Below are 19,981 nucleotides of genomic sequence, written 5' to 3' on the forward strand. Positions count from 1 at the left end.
TACGATCAGTAAGATTTGACGACAGAGCAAGTAGGGATTTCCGAAAACCAACAGATAAATTAGCTGCAATCCGAACAATAGTAAACTCGTTCATAGGAAATTGTCAAAAAACATATAAAATGAGTGAATTTGTGACAATTGACGAAATGCTGCAAACATACAGATACCGTTGAAGTTTCATTCAATATATACCGAGCAAACCCGCGAAATACGGGATAAAGTTTTATTCTATGTGTGATGCCAAAACATTCTTCACCAGTAATCTCGAAGTGTATTGCGGGAAGCAGATGAACGGTCCATATTTAGTGTCAAACTCACCAGTAGATGTTGTCAAGAGGCTTGTAAGATCAATTGAGGCAACTAATCGTAATCTTACCACAGATAACTGGTATAATAGTTACCCGCTTGCCAAGCATCTCCTCAGAAAAAACATTGCAACCATTGGCACGCTGAAAAAAAAATAAAAGAGATTTTCTGCCTGAATTTTTGCCAAACAAGACGCGCGCTGTAGGGTCATCTCTCTACGGGTTTCAGAAAGACATTACCCTACAAATGTTACAAAGAAGAACAAGGCGGTATTGTTGCTTTCAACAATGCATGATGAGGGGATCACAGATGAAGGTTAAAATAAACCATGTCTTATAATAGATTACGATGCAACGAAAACAGGTGTCGACACGGTTGACCACGGTTGTATGTATTCTGTGTCCAGATTTACGAAAAGGTGGCCATTAGTTTTATTTTATAGATTTCTGGACATCGCAGGAATCGATGCTCACATATTGTAAAGGGCAAACAATCCTACAAATGAACATTGCAGGAGGACATTCCTGAAAACTTTATCTTACATATTGATGAACGCACACTTGAAAAACAGGTCAAATATATTATCTCTACCAGCTGACATTAAAATATTCTTGTCAAGTTATCGAAATGAAGACTTGCAAGTTGAAGAGTTGAGCGAGACAGCAAGTAAGAAACGCGGAAAGTGCGTATTGTGTGGCCGTGCAAAGAACATATCAACGACAATCAAATGTGAGAGGTGTAATAACTTTTCTTTCCGAAAGCACTGTTAAACAGTTACTACCTGAAAAAAGTGTGCATAAATGACGTTAAAAACCTTAGGACATAAAAACTGAGTTTTTGGCATTGCTTAAAAAAAAGTGATAAAAAATTTTAATTATAAAAGTTCTTAAAAATCTGTACTGTATGTCTAAACTATGTAAAGTTCTATTAAAAAAACAAGGTAATGAATATACTATTCTTAATTCGATTTTTTGTAATTAATATCAGTGGAAAACCGAGTGCCACGCGCGCCCGCTAGTGTCAGAGAATATGGCGCGCCTGCTAGAGGGTTAATTAGCTAAAATCTTTATCTACAACTCATCAATGTATGATAGTTATACAGATTTGTGTGATACAATATTTTTTGTTGGTAAAAATGGGTGTTTAACTGATAAAAAAATTAAATTAAAAATGTAAAATTTTGCAAATATCAAAAATTGTCATTAATATGCATTCTTAAATATGGTATTTCTCCTAATCTAGTCCCCCACCAAATTTTGAGGCTTCAGTTTCTGGAAAAGTTAAAAAAAATTCATTTGAATATAGTCCCCCATTTACTTTTACCACAGGCATTTATGGAAAAAAAGGGGGAATATATTCAGACATATACGGTAAATCCTAGAAAATCCACCAAACTTTAAAAGATAATTATAATTCACCACTTCAATTACAGCAAAGTTAAACAAATGTAATGAACTTTTGGCACTGTAAGGCAGCGTTGCATCTTACCATGATTACCTCATAATTACAGTACACTCTCATTAAGTTCTCATTATTACAAAGCAAATCGTTCGTCCCAACAAAAAGGCCTATCCAAGCTATAGCAAAGAAAACGTTATTGCAAAATTTTTTTTTACGAATTTACAAACCTCAGTCCCAGTCCCGGTGGTAACCTCAGTCCCAAGAAATATTGGACCTGTTATCATAATTTTGAAAAATCTACTAACAGATACTTTAGATGCATGAAATGTTATTACTAATGTGATTTGCAATTTTCATTGCAGCATCGATGAAAGACTTATCCATCGACATTCAGTGATATTAAAATCCCTATCCCGTGGCTATGAGATAAATAATGAAGCCTCCAGCCATAATTGCATGGAAACAGCTGTGCGGTACATCAAACTTTATGGTTGGTATTACATGCGGGCCACAATAAATAAAAGTAGTGATACACGTAACAGCAATTGCCGAAGAATCCTTTTTTACTATTGAAGTTTTAACCGAGGAAGCATTGGAGACCAGGAACGCAGACATGAGGAAATTCCGAGAGCAGCGTACAAGAAAATCCTCATGGTTTTACATTATGAAGATATCTTTTCAAGACTCCTTTTAATATCTGAATCATACAATTTAACTACATCAGGAGTTCCAAAAAAAAAGGAAGTCAGACTATCAGGTGAGGTGAAAATTTGCTTATTTTAAGTGATTTGCAGAGCGACAATGAGTCCGATCGGGTGACGATTCTTTTAAAATTCGTTTTTTGTGATACATGAGAGCGATTTTATTGAAATTCAAACATTATTCTCCTCGATGTTCTTAATATCAGTCATTTTATTTCATCTAATGTGACGTAATAAATTCATGGAAGTCAAAAATGAATAAGTGTGAGTATTTTTTCCGATTTTGGTATCTCACCGACTATGCTGATGGTCGCAGGTTCGAATCTCGTCACTTTCATGCCGTAAGTTCTGTCATGGCTTTTAACCACAATTGATGTATCTTTTACCTTAAAATTATTCTGTTTTAAGCTCTCCATGAACTCCCAAGTCATCGCCAATCGCAATGACATCAATATCGAGATTTTCTAAAAATTGTTTAAATAAAAACAGCTCAAAAATGCTAAAATGAAGAGATATCATAAAAAACAATGCCAAATTCAGATACAAATGATCAAAATCAATAAGGAACTTCCACTTTTGTTGCGAATTTAGGTAAAATTACGACATTATTAATTTTGGCCAGCATTTTTTGACTTGGGACCACTGTGCAGGGCGCAATTTTTTTCGGTTCTGGCTACGTTGCACGTTAGCTAGATCAGTTCGCCACAATCAGGAGATAGCACACAATTGTGATGCATTGTTGCATTCTGCAGGATAACCGTACTCCTCGATGCCTTGCATACAGTCCGGCCAGCGAGAGTTGTCCGTTGACAGCACAATAGGAGGGGTGGAAAACCCAGCGCCAGCACGGTTTACAGCCAATTGCTGTCCCCCAAATGCACCTCACACCATCGCCAAGTCATACAACGTCGTCACATGCATATGGAGCACCAAAGTAAGCCTGAACCACCAAAACAAGCCCTTTCTTCGAATCACCTAAACAAGGGATGCAGATCCGTGATCACCTTGCACGATCTCGCACTGCAAAGCTTGGAAAACAGGGACATGGCACTCCTGCAACGGCAGCTGGCACGTGATCACTCTATCGCCCAGCAGTGGTTATAGTAAACCAGGACTAATGGCAAACTGTCGTTCAAACATCCTTTGGGTCCTTCACGTTCGTCGTCCCTTGTGGCTCCTTTCTTCACAAAACCCTTTTGTTTGCAAGTGATGCAGGCATTTGCTTTCTTACCTGGCAACCTTGCTCCCTACCCTGTACTACACCATTCTGCCTGTCATTGGACAACTCTCAGCAGCCGGACTGTAGGCTTATCAACTTACAAACAATGTCTTAGAACACACCTAGTTCGTACATGGAGGACTTACTGTATTTGGGAAGATATCTACCCTGGATTGCGTCATGCAGCATTCTACTATTGAGAAACTGAAACAAATTTTCTAGTTTCTAAATACTTGAGCGTAATGTAATCGCCTATATTGTATGCTGTTTTTTTCGACGATTCCTAAAAGAAATGTTCATACCTTAAATGAAAGGTTTTTTGAGATTTAGCATTTGTATTTTTTTGGAAAAAGATTGGTTGAAAACTGGGCAAAAACTCCGTTAAAACAGTTTTATCCCCATTATTCCCATTATTTTTCAACACCACTAAACGAGGAGGCTCCTTTGTATGAGTCATGTCTTTGGGTATCCCCAGCGTGTCTATCACTGGAAATGCATCAGCATCAAAGATGTAATGTTAGAGCTAGGTTATAATGTCAACTGCAGAAATTGAGGCAGCAATCATGACAGACTAGCCCTTAAAAACATCTTGTTTCAACAAATTGGGGGAGTGCTAATGCTAAAAGTGGCAAACATTTATTTGCGAAAATTTCGTATACACTGTAGGTTTACTGAGACCAACACTCAGCTACCTACTCAATTCCAGGAGTTGATCTAGTAGATTTCTGGATATTTTTTGAGGCACAACATCATAAAATTTCACAGACTTGCAAGGGAATTAATATTACTTTACTATGTTGCATAATATGGCACCGCCCGGAAATTTTACACACACGTCGATGGAGATTCCAACCACCTCAAGACAAGTTGAGGCTCTGTTTTTCAAGCATATTACTCTCAAATTGATTGGTGATCTTGCTTGAACCAGGAAAATTCGAGATTTGCACAGCCCTACAAAATACTATTATTACTGTTATTACTGCATTATTGCTATTATTACTCCACATTATTGAAGAAAGTTGACGTTCTTATTCACTAAAAATACCATGATGTTTTACCACATGACAAATCCTAGAGAGTTGACATGTGTGATTTTGCATCCGCATTAAACACATGCGAAATATGTTTTCCATGATTGGGGTTAATTGATGTGCTTCCTCAGTTGTAATACAGGATCTCAAAATTCCAAGTTGGTGGCAGTGGACAAGATGGATGCCATAAATACATTTCAAGGGATCAGTCGAGGAAGCATTCAAGCAAAATTGGAATATGTTCTAATTCCATAAGCATAATCATGCAATTGACAGATAATTTGCCGCTTTCTTCGTTTTACATGGTGGGTTATTTTCATTTGCCAGATTGAATGGTCTTGTGCAAGATCATTCTTCATATAAGACAGCCTTAAAATATAAGCCATAATGTTCATGCGTACTCAACAGAAAGGATTATCTTACTTTAGCATATCGTACACAAAGACATAGGATGTGTACTCAGTCTTCGGGGCGCAAAACACTGGGACACCTTCCATCACACCTCGCTTTCGGGCATGATCCTCTGAGTTGAACCGCACAGTGTAGTAAGGCTCTTTCACTGGACCAAACACATCAAAGACTTCGCCCAGTGTGTCTTTACCACTGTTCAAGAAGAGAATGGTTCCCAAGTCAAGTGCAGGTTTATTTGGAAGAGCCTGGACAACCACTGAAACAGAAGTATGAAATGAAAAATAACTTTAAAGTTAATGAAAATTAATAAGAGACAGATTTTTTGCAAATTAAGACAGTGAGTTTGATTCAACAATATTCGTATCCATAGCTGTAATTCAGGTTATTAACTATGTCAGCAGGCTAGGTAAAAAATTTCCATATACAGTGAACTCTTGATTAGCAAAGTCAGCAGGACTGGAAAATAGGCACTTCGTAATGTCGAGTTTCACAATTTCAAACCTTTTTAATAAGTCGCAAAAAAATATTTGCTTTTTTCCCCCACCACACTATTTCTGTCTTTAGTGGCCTTTTTTAACGTTTTCGGAGACTATTTAAGATAGGATTTAAAAAAAATACACTTTCTTATTGATTTCATGCTGTGAAAGATCGTTACAACTTACACGACCCTTAACTTCCCAATCTTTATTGTTTATTTCAGGTAATAGGGAAGTGCACTAGTTTTTTTTTATTGCTGAATTTGAAAGTTTAGCCTAAAAAAGAAACATTAGTATAGTCACTTTTATTTTCTGCATCTGGGGTACGCACTTTAAAACGTTTTGAAAGTCGGAAAATTTCATGTTGCGCTGAAACACAGTGCCTCCATCTTGATTGAGATGTGACGTCACAAGGCAGTAGTCACCAGTGGAGTATCACTGAATTCCGTCGCCTTCTTTAGCGCGGCGAGAGTTTCCGGGAATCGGTGGAGTTTGCTTCCTAAAAATGTCGTCTAGTACCGAAAACATGAATTCAAAATAGAATTATAAATGATTTTTTGTTTCAAATTTCATCTTGACGTCGAAACAAAAGCCTGGAGAAGATATTCATTCCCGTGCCTTAAGCACAAGCTATACGGAATAAATGGTTCAAGGCTGCTCCTGACTCTTACCTATCGATGATATTCTGTTTTGAAGATCATTTGCAGGTATTGTAAGATCAAATTGATATTTATATTATAATAATTTACTTAATAGGTACCTCAGTCACATCAGAAAATGTGTTGAGTCAAAATATAGCAACTTCCGCGTAGACCTACGTAATTTATAAACTGAAAGTAGTTTGGTTAAAGAATTATGGCGCGACTGTTTTTTTACACGACCGGGCAAAATGCGTACTTTGCCCATGATATGTGCATATATGATAACAAACGATTTTTGTTAAAGTTAATCTTTATTTGTTGAAATTAGTACATTTATAGGTGATACAGATATAAAGGTACACGGCAGGTCGCGCGGCGTAATTTGTACTCCACTGGTGACGGGTTCATCTTGCTGATCCAAAAAATTAGCTACAATACCTCGAACTTTGAAAACTCGCAATATAGGCAGTCAAAGTACATTGTAAGAATACACGAGACCATTATAGCCCAGAATGTACGTACAATGTCGAAATCCTTGGTTTTCAAAGATTGACGTATTTTATACGCCAGCGCGCCCGGTCCAGGGTTATCAACTTTTATTTCATCCTATTTGTTAGTTGAAATTATATTTCAGAATGGTTCTTTTAGCACTGCTACTGAGGTAAACTGGTTGGTACTGAGTACAAGGTACTGAGGTATGTACTGAGTAAGTAAACTCCCTTTGGAGTAATGTGAATTACAAGTGTTCGAGGTATATGGCATTTTATATTCGCTTTGTGTTCTTATTAATTATGCCTATACGCATATTGTTGCTTGCCGCGAGCCTTTAATGGTATGTGCTCTTGCAAGAGTGGTTTTCATTTTTAATGTGGAAGTTGGCCAGTATAAGCAAAGAAAATATTAACATTTAAGCGCACACCAACCCTTGTAGTCATCGTATCTCTGCGTTTGTAATGACACTGCTAAAATACCTAAACGCCATAATGATGATAAAAAAATTGTCTCACGTCAATGATTGCTGCAATTATAATTAATGATAAACTTGATGCCGTATAATTACAATGAGGACAACAAAAAATAATGCCATGACGCAGTCTTGAACCACGGTCCCTCGGGTGAAATCTATCCTTAGAGTCGTGCACGCTACCACTACCCCAACCGACCCATTGAGTTAAGGAGGACATTTTGGATTTATATATATAACTTGTAAAAAGTAACGCATGAAAATTAATTAATTACAGCCTAACTAACGCCCTAATTGAAAAAGATGCAGCAAGGTACGCGGTCTACCCTTGTTAGCCTTAACGTCTCGCATTTCTATGGAGCGTTGAACCTGTCCTCCTTATTCAAAAATTCAGTAACCATAAATACATCAAAGTTTGGTATACCATTTATAAATCGTTGGAATTTTCCTTCTCCCAACCAAGATTATCTTTTCTTGAACCCATCCTGGACAGCGAACCATTGCAACAACCAGCCAGCTCGGAAATAAGGCTAACATCCCATGATTCTAGTTGCGAAGGGCGAACGTTTCGGCCGGCGTGAATACATACGCAACGAATAAGTCTTGCAGCAAACGTCTGAAATAGGTTTATTAGTTTGACTCGGTTCTTACAAAAAAAGTTTTGGCATGATAAACGGCATTGTGTCAAAATATACCCAGCGAAAAATAAATGCCATCATGCACTTATTAAAGATTCAATGTGCTATTCGTACTACTCTTTCCAAACTTGAAGTTGACACGTAAATGAATATTAATATATTACGCAATGATGAAGTCGTTTACTCAAAAGAGAAGCATCCACATACCGTATATCTCCGAATATAGTCCCCCCTTTTTTTCCAAAAATGGCCGCGGAAAAGTAAGGGGGGGGGACTATAATCGAGTGTAATCCAATTTAGCATACTAAAGGTGACCATAAAGTAATAAATAACGGCATAATGGCTAATGTTCTCATAGTCTTTCTATTTGAGTATATTTATGAGGATTATAATCGGAGATATTAGTAAATACTGCCACGTTTTACCGGAAATTAAGACTATTTTTACCACAAATGTTGTACAGATACGATTATTCCGATTCAAATAGCATATCGAATATGCATTTTCACGGAATCCATCGGGTAGCCGCTAATTTTTCTTGGAAAAGTATTGTTAGAATAATTCAATCGACACTGATCACTTTATGACGCAAAACAGTAAATAATTAAAATGAAAACTAAACACACACTATCATTACATTAATCGAACACTAGAATTGAATCAATAGTATATGTACCCGTCGCTCATTTAATAACTACACGATTTAAATAATTGCGAAAAATAAACTGATAAAGTGAACCTTTCGTGACGATTTAGCATTTCATTGCGTCCGTAGCTACTATACGTCCGTGCGGTTCGTGTTTACAACCACCGCCTTCACAGAACAAGAATGCGCAATAGGTGATGCATTTGTTTCTGAAAAGGCGCAATAATCGACGACTTTAAACCAGAAGCGCCGGCATTACTGCATTTGATCGAAATACAGCGACTCAGCGTCGAAAGTGTAATCAATTTATTGAGGAATATCTTCAATTCGTCAGGGTAAATAGGATCGATAAATTACGTCGCATAACGTTTCGCAATTATTTCCGCGATATTTTCTTTATTAAAAATAATTTTACGTTCAACAGTGAGGTGATGGATCAAGTAGAAAGATGAGGATCAATCCTGCCGCAGATTAGAGGACTTCAAAGACGGAGTTTCGATGCCAATTTAAAAATAGCCGTTGCAGAATACGCCGTAAATCATAGTATTTACAGCGCTAGCAAAGCGCTAATACATCGCGGAAGTCATTTCGGGGGTCTCGATGCGGCAGATTCAAAGAATTAGAGGAAAATATCGTCGAATTTGTGCGCAAATGCAGAGCAGAAGCTCTTTGTGTAACTTATGCAATGATTCGCGACGAGGCATTGAAAATTGATATAATTTTTTTTCAGTTTTAATGTTTGTTGGAAAAAGTTTATTTCTTAATTTTATTACTTTGATATTTGTAAGTCCTGCAGTTAAATTGTTTTGCTTAGCAGGCATTTGATAGCAATATTTTTTATAATATTTATAATGTATTTAACACAATTTTATTTAGATTTCCTAAATTCTTCAGGTCACTTGGATTTGTGATGACTTGATGGGTGTGTTACACTGGATCTAAGGAAGTTTCAGGGCCAAATGCAATACTGTTTATGGGCTTTAAGTTAAAGTTTATATATTGACATTGTCTGTAGTCATTTGGAAATCAAAAATATTAATAATTTGTGAAGGTTTAAAAAATACAATAGCCTTGGATACTTAAAAAAATTTCTCATTTCTTCATTACATCTGGTTAAGGAACTATAAATTACTGATACATGCAATGGATCACAACATGTTTTAGGTATAGTTATTTTGTTGTGATGGAAAATATGTGAACAGATTTGTTCTTAATCTTCACAGAAAATAATAGTTTTTATCGAATCTAGAATCTTAACTTGCTAACCACAGAAAAATTGCCTTCCTTTACATTTTAAAATTTTTCCCAAAACTGAGGTCTCAAAATTGGGGGGGGGACTATATTCGGGGGGGGACTATATTCGGAGATATACGGTATATATTCTGAAGATATTTTATGACAGCAAAAAACGGATACCCTCAAATTCTGTAATTTTTCTATGCAATAATAGTGGTAGAACTAAACGGTGTAGAAGCTGCCTTCTGCTACTGCCTTGTGACGTCACGGCCAATATTCAACATGGACACCCGTTTTCGCGGCCTTTGAATTTTTCCATATTTCAGACGGTCATCTCGAATAAAGTATTCACTATTAGGATTTAAACTGTGGTTTTACGACATTATGTTATTCTGAACTCTAATTTAAAAAATGTGTTTGGTGCATTTGAAACACTAGTGCACTTCCCTATTACCGTATAAGCGTGTGTAAGAGGCGCACCTTTTTTCCCAGAAATTGCAGCCAAAAATCAGGGTGCGCCTCTTACACAAACTTCTTATTTTCCTCCTCCCCTTCCCCTTCAATTACTATTGAAAGAGGAAATTTCGATAATTGTCGAAATTCGCATACGTCTGCAACACCGCACGAGAGGATAAAAAAATGCCGCAAAATTTTTTTTCTTTATAGCTTCGATGCTCAAAATAGGGGTGCGCCTCTTACACGTGTGCGCCTCTTACACGTGTACGCCTCTTACACGTGTGCGCCTCTTACACACGCTTATACGGTAACTGATCTTAGCGCTAAATAAATTCCCGTCCATTTAAAAAAACGTAATCAAATAAATTCTTGAAAATTTTTGTAAAAGAATTATGTGGTCAGCAGCAAATAGCAACTATTATCTATGCATAAGATACATATTTGTTTCAAACGCCTACAAAATTATTATGGCAGCCCGCTTGAACACCACTTGTGATGCCCTCCATTGTCCAGTGACAATAAAAAAAGAAAAAAAGGGTCATAGCCTGTTTCCAAAATAACCTTCGAAAGTTAATATATGTAGTTCCTCCCGTATTGCCAGGTGAATGTACGATCTTTATAATTATTCATTTTCATTATGATTCAGTTACGGTCATAAATTACGTAGGATATGATTTTCTTCCAGCAAATATTTTAAGTAAATTCTTTTTGGGCTCTCTGTTCTGCTGCCGTGCTTCATCATCTTTGCTTCATCATCTTAAAATGGAAGACTTTTTATTCGTCATCAAGGCCATTGATGCTGAGATTGAGGTGCCATGTTTAAATAATAAGTCTCTCTTCTTTTATGCCAACAGGAGCAAGGTTCCTGCCAGAGAAAAGCTGAAGAAGCATCTTCCATTATTGAGGAAGTAAAGAGAGAAAAGTTATTATCAACATTCATTTTTTTCCTAAAACATTCGTCTCAACATAATTAGGCGAAGTATGAATTGGTTACTTGCGTGAATTCCCAAAAATGATACCCCAAAGCGTATACCTTAACCTCGCCAAGTTTTCGTGTTTTTTTCTCCATCGTATTGAAAATTATGCAAAGTACCATTAATATAGAGAAAAGATTTTCTTTATGCTAGTACTAAAAACTAGTCACACGGTTACCATTAAAAAATATATAGTAAAGTGGAAAGGACAAAGAAAATAATTAATTTCTATTGAAAGTCTGCAGAGAAGAAGAGAGGCAATTTTATGATTGCAGCACCTAACAACCAGTAGGTATCAACGGCATCAATGATGATGGAAATGTCTTCGATTGAATCATTGACAGAGACAAAAATGGAGAGCTTTACTCAGACAGACACCAAAGAAGAATTTAATTTGACCACTATTTAGTCTTTTCTTTCTCCCTTCCACGCTAAAATTTATTTCTATTTATGGCACGCCTATTTCTAGCACTAAAACTTAAAAAATCTTTTTTCTATATCTGCATTACACAGTATCATTTTAAATACGGTGAAGAATGATGGTTAGTACTATTTTTTTATCTAAACGAATTCCATTTGCCCCTGGGGACTGAGCAAATTTTTGTAATAGGGTGGTTTCCTATTATTTTTTTATTTTCTAAATCGAAAGATTATTACTCCTGGAGTACGTATTTCACGCTTTTAGATTTTTAAATGACGATATCAATTTTTCGCGATCAAATGAAAAGTGAAAAATTTCAAGTGCGCGAAAACGCGACGCGTAAGTAGGAATGAAGGGAAAAAGTCCATGCGACGCATTTCTGGTTCCCCCTCCCGCCTGGTAGGTGACCTTGATCGAGGCTCTGAGCGCTGATAGGACGCAGGATGCTAACGGGTAGCTGAGTACCTTCCTGGCTGGTAGCGCATGGCTTAAAAAAGGTTTATTAATGCCTTATCAAGCGAAGAAAACTTTCCGACCTTAGCCAGTTTTAATAGGTGATTATTAAGACATGTTTCCCTGAGCTCTGTGCCTCATGCATGCATTGGTAGCCTCTGACGATGCATAACTCCTATCCTCTCGTGTAGAAACTAGGTCCCTGTGACGTCACGTGGAGTGGAATCGCATGGGCGCCAATCTGGCCTTTTTCAAATGAGGATAAAATTTGACCCTTGCCTTTCGTCTAAACCGGTATTTCAAAAACCAAATAATTTGTGTATTATGAATACACTAATAGTGGGTAACGAATCGCCATCAATGCCTTTTGTTTTCTTTGATGAAGGAAACTACCCTATTTCAAAAAATTTCATATAATCAAAACTTTGTATCATCGAATAGCACCATGTATTTACCATAGTCATTTTTCCAGAACCACAATTTCACTTTGTATTATCGAAAATTTTGTAATATCCTGCTTCGTATAATCCAGAGTTTACTGTAATGTACATTACAATTATTTAAAGAAAATTATACACCTGCACTCCGCATATCAGCTTTTCGAGAAAAATTGGTGCCTCTGATATTATTAAAATTTGACAATGCAATCCATTGGCCCAATTGAGATTTGAGATTTAAATGCAAACATCTTAATAAGAGCATACTGTCACATGATGAATGTAGCTCTCATTTTCATGCATAAACATAAAAGGCCGTGCAAGTAATATAATCAAATTCAAATCATTCATGCAGAATAAAACATCAATTGCATTCATTGACAAATCAGTTGCAGTAGAAAATGATCTATTTGAGAAAATAATCATCTGCCGTTAAAAAATCAATGACTTAACGGCTGAAAATAAATAAGAAATTGGGTTACATTTACTGCATGCCCAAAAAGAGATATGGAAAATAAAACAATAAAATTACCTAACTCATTTACAATGCTTGAAACAATTCCTACTTCAATGCATTGTCCTTCAGGAACACTTATCTTCAGATCTTGTATGGGAGGAAGGTCTTTCAAGGTCAACTCTCCATGGGTTGTCACCTCATGGCACTTATTCATATGAGGGCCTTTGCGAAATATTTCCTCAATCTCTATCTCAATATCACTGAAAGTATAGAAAACACCATCAACACCAAAGTCATACAAATCCAAAATACATCTGCTTCATGTAGCCCACCAAACTAGCAGCTTTTTCCATATAAAATACCACTTGCAAGAACCTGTCATGTTTGTTCTTTTGGATGGGTCAGTTTGTTCTTGGTTCCACTGCTTCTAAAGGTTAGAACCACATAAAATGCCAATAAGAGTCGGTACCAAGATAATTGGCATTAATTCCAGCCTGAAATATGATCACTAATTGTTGCTCAGACATGCTTTCACAGTCCTACACAAGCACTAAGCAGACTTCCTTATTACTTGGCCAATTTCAATTACATAGATACTATTGATTCCAAAAATTTTAGCAATTCCGATGCAGATTCCAACCCTTTGATTCCGATTCTACCAACACGGATACCATCGATTCTGATGCCATTGACTCTGAGAAAAAATCCCTTAATTCAAGGCAACAAGACAACCATTACTCTGCGAAGGAATCAGTCGACAAAAGCATCACTCATATCATCTCAAGGTAATTAAAATATAATTGCTAAATTACAGAACCGAACTTATGTATCTTTAATGTCACAACTGGACTACAGCATGAAAAGATCTGATTCCAATGTGTTTTGTTTTTTCTATTATGTGACACGAAAATTCAAGCGACTGTTAGAAGTGGGTTGCAGATAAATTTGTGGTTTGAAGTACTACTGGAATTGGAATCGATTTTTCACCTTCTTACATTGTCATTTTCGATTAAGATTCTTGGCACAGAATCAAGGAATCAACACATCACTAATAGATACCCATTACAACCAGAACTTGCTTCGTTTTGCATTCAGAAGGAGAAATTCAAAGGACCAGGGGTTGAGGTGTCACACTGAACTCCTACAAAAGAGCCTGCACTACCAACAAACCACTTATTCATGATAAATTTCATGTAAGTTTTTAAATGGCAACAATAGCAAAGTTGTCTTTCATAACAATTTTTGATACTAATAAAATCATTACAAAGTTTTGCTATACATTACATATTTATTAGAGATGGGTCGAAAAGCAGATTTCTCGAACTCGAATATCGAACTCGAATAATAAATCATAACTCGAATATCTCAATTTTCGAATACCTTGAATACTAGAATTGCACAAAGCATATTAAATGTCATTCATCTATTTCACTTGATGAATATATAAATGAATATGTATATACGAAATACATTTTAAAAATCAACTTTTTATTTCAAATTTAATGAAATCATTAGCATCAATAAGATCATCCAAAACCGTAATTAAAAAAACATCATTAAAACGAAGAATTATTAAAAATTAGAGATGGGTCAAATAGCAGATTTCTCGAACTCAAATATCAAATTCGAACAGTAAATAATAGCTGGAATACTAGCCTCGAATAATAGCGGTCCCAAAATATAATTTTCCCGCATCTATCATTTCACGAATATGAGCAAAATATATAGTTTGAATCTTCCCCACTAGATGAAACTACCATAGGAAGAAGCTCAATGCCGTGGGATAGTAACATAAGTGCATTTCCCAAGATCCGCTATCCCCCTCCATTCAGCACTCCCCTCCCTCCTCTAAGCTTTCCTTTTCTCCAAAATCAAACAAAAGATTCCAGCTTGTGCATGGATCGTATTACGAAGACCTTAGCTTCAAAAGAAAATACCAAGTTACACTAGAACAAAAGAAATCTTTTTTTCAAGCCTCCCCCTTCAAATTTTTCCTCCGATCATTTTCGGTTCCCAACATCGAACGACATCTATTCACCAATCTTTCCCATGAATTTGATGTTAGGCAAGTTCATCAACTTCCCTAAAACAGCGCTGCATGCACTAAACGACTAGAGTCCTCTATGTTGTTTCCGAGTCAACCACCAACGATGTTAATGCGACTATGTATGGCACGAAATTCAAAGTATTCGATGTATTCTAGAACATACTTTAAGCAAAATTATTCGAGATCTCAAATATCGAATACTTTCAAATATTGAAGGTATTTGAGTATTTGCGGATACTATTCGCACATCTCTAGTATTTATGAGACTCTGTTCTTCTATTTCTTGGACTTTCATATCAATGAGAAGAGATACTCTTGAAAAATTTCAAAGTGGAGTTGCCATTTTCCCAACATCAGAAACTGCAATTTTTTCACACAAAGCTGGATAAAAAATTGTTAATGGTTGGTTGTATGAAAGTTGCTGTGGATAATGGGTTAAATTAGGAGGAAATATCCTTTGGTTCCCAGTTCATTTTACTACAACCAATTGAGTTTACAATTACAACACTTCAAACTCAACTTTTCGCAAGGATAGTAGGCCAGTTCCACTAGCCAAATACCAGGCAACAGGCATTTAAAATGGTAGCATTTGCCCAAAAAGACAGCCATACACAAACATAATTGATGGAAGGCGTACTTTTCATTGCATGAAATTGTCAGTGAAACTAAATAATTACCCCGGTGAAGATTCCCTATTTCTCCTAAATTCAACGACAAATTATGACCTAATATGAATCTATAGAGGCTTTGACGTCAAAATCAAAAGTACATACCATCAACAGGTACATTACTTTGGGTGACCACAAAACTACAAATTCCGAAAGCTGTTCAGATGCTTGCGATTGGTTCCCATCTGCTGTCATAATATGACTTGAAAATTTTGAATTCTATGCTGGACCTATGTGAATAGCATTATAATTACCATTAGAGAATAAGTTGTTTTTAAGCATTAGCTATACACCCACCTGTCTGACTCAAAGCTTGAGAGATCAGAGACACTGCTGTCCAAGTTTTCTCTATAACCCTTATCCTGCACTATCTCATCACCATCTCCAGCAAGGTCTACAACAATGGGATCACTAGAACTGGATTTCCCATCAGCTGAGCTATGGCTACCTTGTGTGTCAACGAACAGCAAATCATTCTCTTTTTTTGATGCGACAGCTTGCAAGTATGTTTCATCAAATGGGGTTAGACTGGAATAAAAATCATAGCATTAATTTTGATTCATGAAGCCTTTCCACTCAAGTGACCATTCATACTTGATAGAGCATAGCTCACATCCAAAGAGTGCAGCTAGTGAAATATCACTATTAAATCCAGAAACATTTACACTTTACATTACCAGCATGCACAAGATTAACACAAAGCAAAGGTAAAAATTGGGCGAAGCACCACTGATTGATTGCTTAGTAAGGGACACAAGAAAATTACAGCTAAAAGAATCATATAGCATCAACATATACACAGTGGAACCACATTAATGTGAGTACAGGCCATTGCGACAGGCACATTACAAGAGAGCACAGGCCATTACAAGAGATAGCCAAGGCACCGTCAATTGACCTAATGATTAGCACGTAAAAAAAATTGTTTTCACGAGGTCCTTTTGATGCTGACACTCGCCGTGAGAGTTTCCATCGCCAAGAGTCCCTAATCTATGCAATTGCTGGCGATCAGTTAGAAATGAAGTTTACATGGAGTGCTCAGTCTTAAATTCATGAGGTAAACTGTCATTTGATACATATGTATGTAGTTCATTTTGGTGAAAATATTGTGTAAATTGTCTTTAGCTTTTGAACATCATTAAATACCACAGAAACAAAATAACACCTTTGGATACAACGAGTGCTTTGTAGTGAGTAATTTCCGAGGGATTATGAGCACTTGTTAAACCGGTCTTCTACTGCACTGTGATACACATATTATTAAATGTAAACAAAGTAGATAACAATTTTAAAACTGTAATAGATTTTCGCTGATGTAGTTAATACATCCTTGAATTTCCTCCTTTTGGAATGAATAGAATATGATGACCCTAACACTTGAACCAATAGTTCAGCTTGTAAAAGTCTTAAAATGCCACTTAAACATAATTATGGATTTTACTGCTATTGATTCAGTCAAAATAACTGATACTCACCAGGAAATATTTTACTAAAAATGAATAAGGCATAATGAAATTCCTCACCTAGTGATTAAAGTAGACCCAAGAGCAACTTTGTTTCCTTGCTCTGCATTCTCTTTTGGCTGGGTCTCTTCATGAATGCTAAAAAAAATGATATGCAATAGATTATTGATTTTTTTAAATTTGCAGAAAATTAATAACTCTAAAGAGTGGGGACTGCCCAAGAGAGAAGAGCCAATTCCATCTCATAGTAGACTCTATTCTGTTGCCACTTTGGTCAATGCATTTCAACGCTTTTTCAAAAATACCCACGGCATGGCGATGAGTGCAATGATCTACTTTTTTCCAATCGTTAGCAGTATAATGATTGTATTTGATGGGAATAGCATTGAAAAGTTATGAAATTGATACACGGCATCATCATGCATGTACATTTCGGTTCACAGCCCTAATGCTACCTCATTTCCTCAGGACACTTGGATCACTTTGTCCGTCAGCGACTGTTGTAAACCCATTTCATTTTGCAGTGGGTGACAACACATTTGGAGGCCAACTTGAGGATGCTCTTTTGCAAAACTCGTGACTGCAAATTGGATGGGACCAGAAAAATCCTGACTTTGTGTACCTGGATGACCTGCAAATATGGAGTTGCATTTTCGCAGGGACATCCAAATATTGGATGATAAAATGATTGCTTTTCTCATAGGTTCTGCTCCACACTACATCCCTTATTCCACTTACAGTCTGAAATTATAGGACTGCCAAAATTAATGCCTACAAATTACCTGCATGGCACTAGTGGGTGCACCAGGGATATGAGCAAAGATCACTAATCCTAGAACTCTTACAGTTGCAATGGTAATATTGCATGCTGACAATTTGGAATGGAGACATTCTGAGTTGGACCCAGCAAGCTAGACTGCCTAGAGTATGCATTCAAATGAGTAGGCAGACCAAGTGCATGGTCCCTCCCTAACATTCCATACCAAAATGCCTGTTGTTCCATAACCTTCTCCCTCCAAACGACAGAAAAACTACTCCCACCCCTTCCTCATTCTCTTCAATGCGGCCTTGATCTCTCCTCCCCTTCCCACGTTCCTTCAGGGAGTCCTTCCTTGCCCATCCCACTCCTCAATGACCCCCCCTTGCCCCTAACTCAAAGCTCATGCACTTCCAATTGAACATGGCCCTGCAGTCTGCCGCTCTTCAAATATTCACTTACATATTTACTCTTTTCTTGCCCTTTTCAAAAGAGAAGGCCCAACATTTGCTGCGCAGTTTGTCCTAACATCCTCTCTTTGATCCATTCCAACATGAGCCTCTGCAGAGGAACCCTGGAAGAGCCGACGAAGTGTCCCTCCCACCATTTCTTCAATTCATGCATATTCTTTCTTTGAGGATTAACTTCGTTTGGCATTTCAATGTAGATATCACCTATGCCACGTTACAGCATGCAGAGTGTGGTTAAAAATAATATTGATCGAAGGATATTTAACTGATGCTATAAACTGTCAAAAGAGAAGGGTACGATGGCTACATTAACATCAAGAAGAAACTTCCATAATTTATAATGTATCAGGGCATATAAGCAGATAAACAGTCAAAAATTAGGATAACTTGTCATTTTTGCCTGATTCTATGCAGCTTTAGTCAAGTTAGATGTCGTGCCAATGAAATTTTTCAGAGTCTAAGTGAGGACTAATGATAGATTTTTAAGATTTAATCTCAATCAAAAATAGATCAATTTCTCATCTTGCACAGGAAAGAGTTCCCTATCTTTTTTAAAAATATACACCAATTAAAATGGGCTAAAATGGGACCAACATGTTACCTCTCACTGTTACGTAATGATTAAACATTTACTTCCATTAAACTGATCATAGACTGATCATTTCATACCTCACTAAAATTGAGAACAGAGTGACTGTGTGATGCAGACTTGGAAGAAATTAATGAACAAAAATTCAAGATTTATTCATGATCATACTTTACAAAGATATTACTTTTTATTAGCATACATTCTTTAAAACTCGTTAATAAACCTTTTTGATATGAAATTATAAACCAAATACTTTTCCAGTCAATTAACTACAGTAGACTCTCATTAATACAAACAATCTTATTACGAAGTAAATCGTTGGTCCCAATACAATTGCCCATCCATTCTATAGTAAAATGAACATCAAGGGATGTGCGAGAACTTGAAAATCCGAGTCGAGCCGAGTAGTTGGCACTCGACTCGTTTGCTTCAGTAGTATTTCGGATGTCGAGTCGAGTAGTTTCTGTTACAGAGCTGTCGGGGCCAGTATGCTCCGAAATCTGCCGACAGAAAGCAATATCATGAAACTCATGTAATAATATCGTTTTTTAAGTCGATATGTCATTCTAATGCCTTGGCCTGGGAGTTTCAGCTCGCTGTATACACTATAGTTGTCGACATGGGCACCGAATACCTTTTTGTCCGCAGCGGCGACGTCTTCCGACCCAGCAGCGTATTCAAAGTGGACTGCTGCTTCATTCACTCATACTTTCTTATGCGACACTTTTGTACCCTACCCAACTCTCTTTAATCAAATACCGAAAAAAATGTAAAAAATTGTTAAAATTTCTGAACGAAAGAAAAAAATGAATTGCTTGACGTCACAAGTGGTGCCATTTTTTAGGCTTTTTGTTTTTGATTACTGCGTATATCCTTTAATCGTGCATAATGCTGAAAAAGTCAGCTCTAAAATTTTATCACCATAAGGCATATAGAGGGGCATAATATTGTAATAATGAATTATAATACATTGCACCCTTCATTGATTCTTCCTTAGAGCCTATTTATTAGGTTAAAATGCTATAATGTTGTCGAACATTGTTTCAAAATTATGAAAAATTTTGCTGAACATTCAAGCAGTTGTTCCACAGAACACCGAATCACCTTATGATAGATAGC

At 36.7% G+C, this 19,981-nt stretch overlaps 1 protein-coding gene across 1 annotated transcript in view; it reads right to left on the reverse strand.

The window, feature by feature from the left end:
- Window positions 1–19,981, reverse strand: part of LOC124171039 (H/ACA ribonucleoprotein complex non-core subunit NAF1) — a 66,172-nt gene that overhangs the window by 29,079 nt on the left and 17,112 nt on the right. Inside the window, exons 4-7 of the mRNA XM_046550186.1 lie at window positions 17,107–17,184; window positions 15,881–16,111; window positions 12,944–13,128; window positions 5,082–5,325 (exon numbers count right to left, since the gene is read on the reverse strand). Of these exons, the coding sequence (XP_046406142.1) occupies window positions 5,082–5,325; window positions 12,944–13,128; window positions 15,881–16,111; window positions 17,107–17,184 (738 nt within the window). The remainder of the gene's footprint in view (window positions 1–5,081; window positions 5,326–12,943; window positions 13,129–15,880; window positions 16,112–17,106; window positions 17,185–19,981) is intronic.

Source organism: Ischnura elegans, chromosome X, assembly GCF_921293095.1.
Source record: "Ischnura elegans chromosome X, ioIscEleg1.1, whole genome shotgun sequence".
NCBI classification, from domain to species: domain Eukaryota; kingdom Metazoa; phylum Arthropoda; class Insecta; order Odonata; family Coenagrionidae; genus Ischnura; species Ischnura elegans.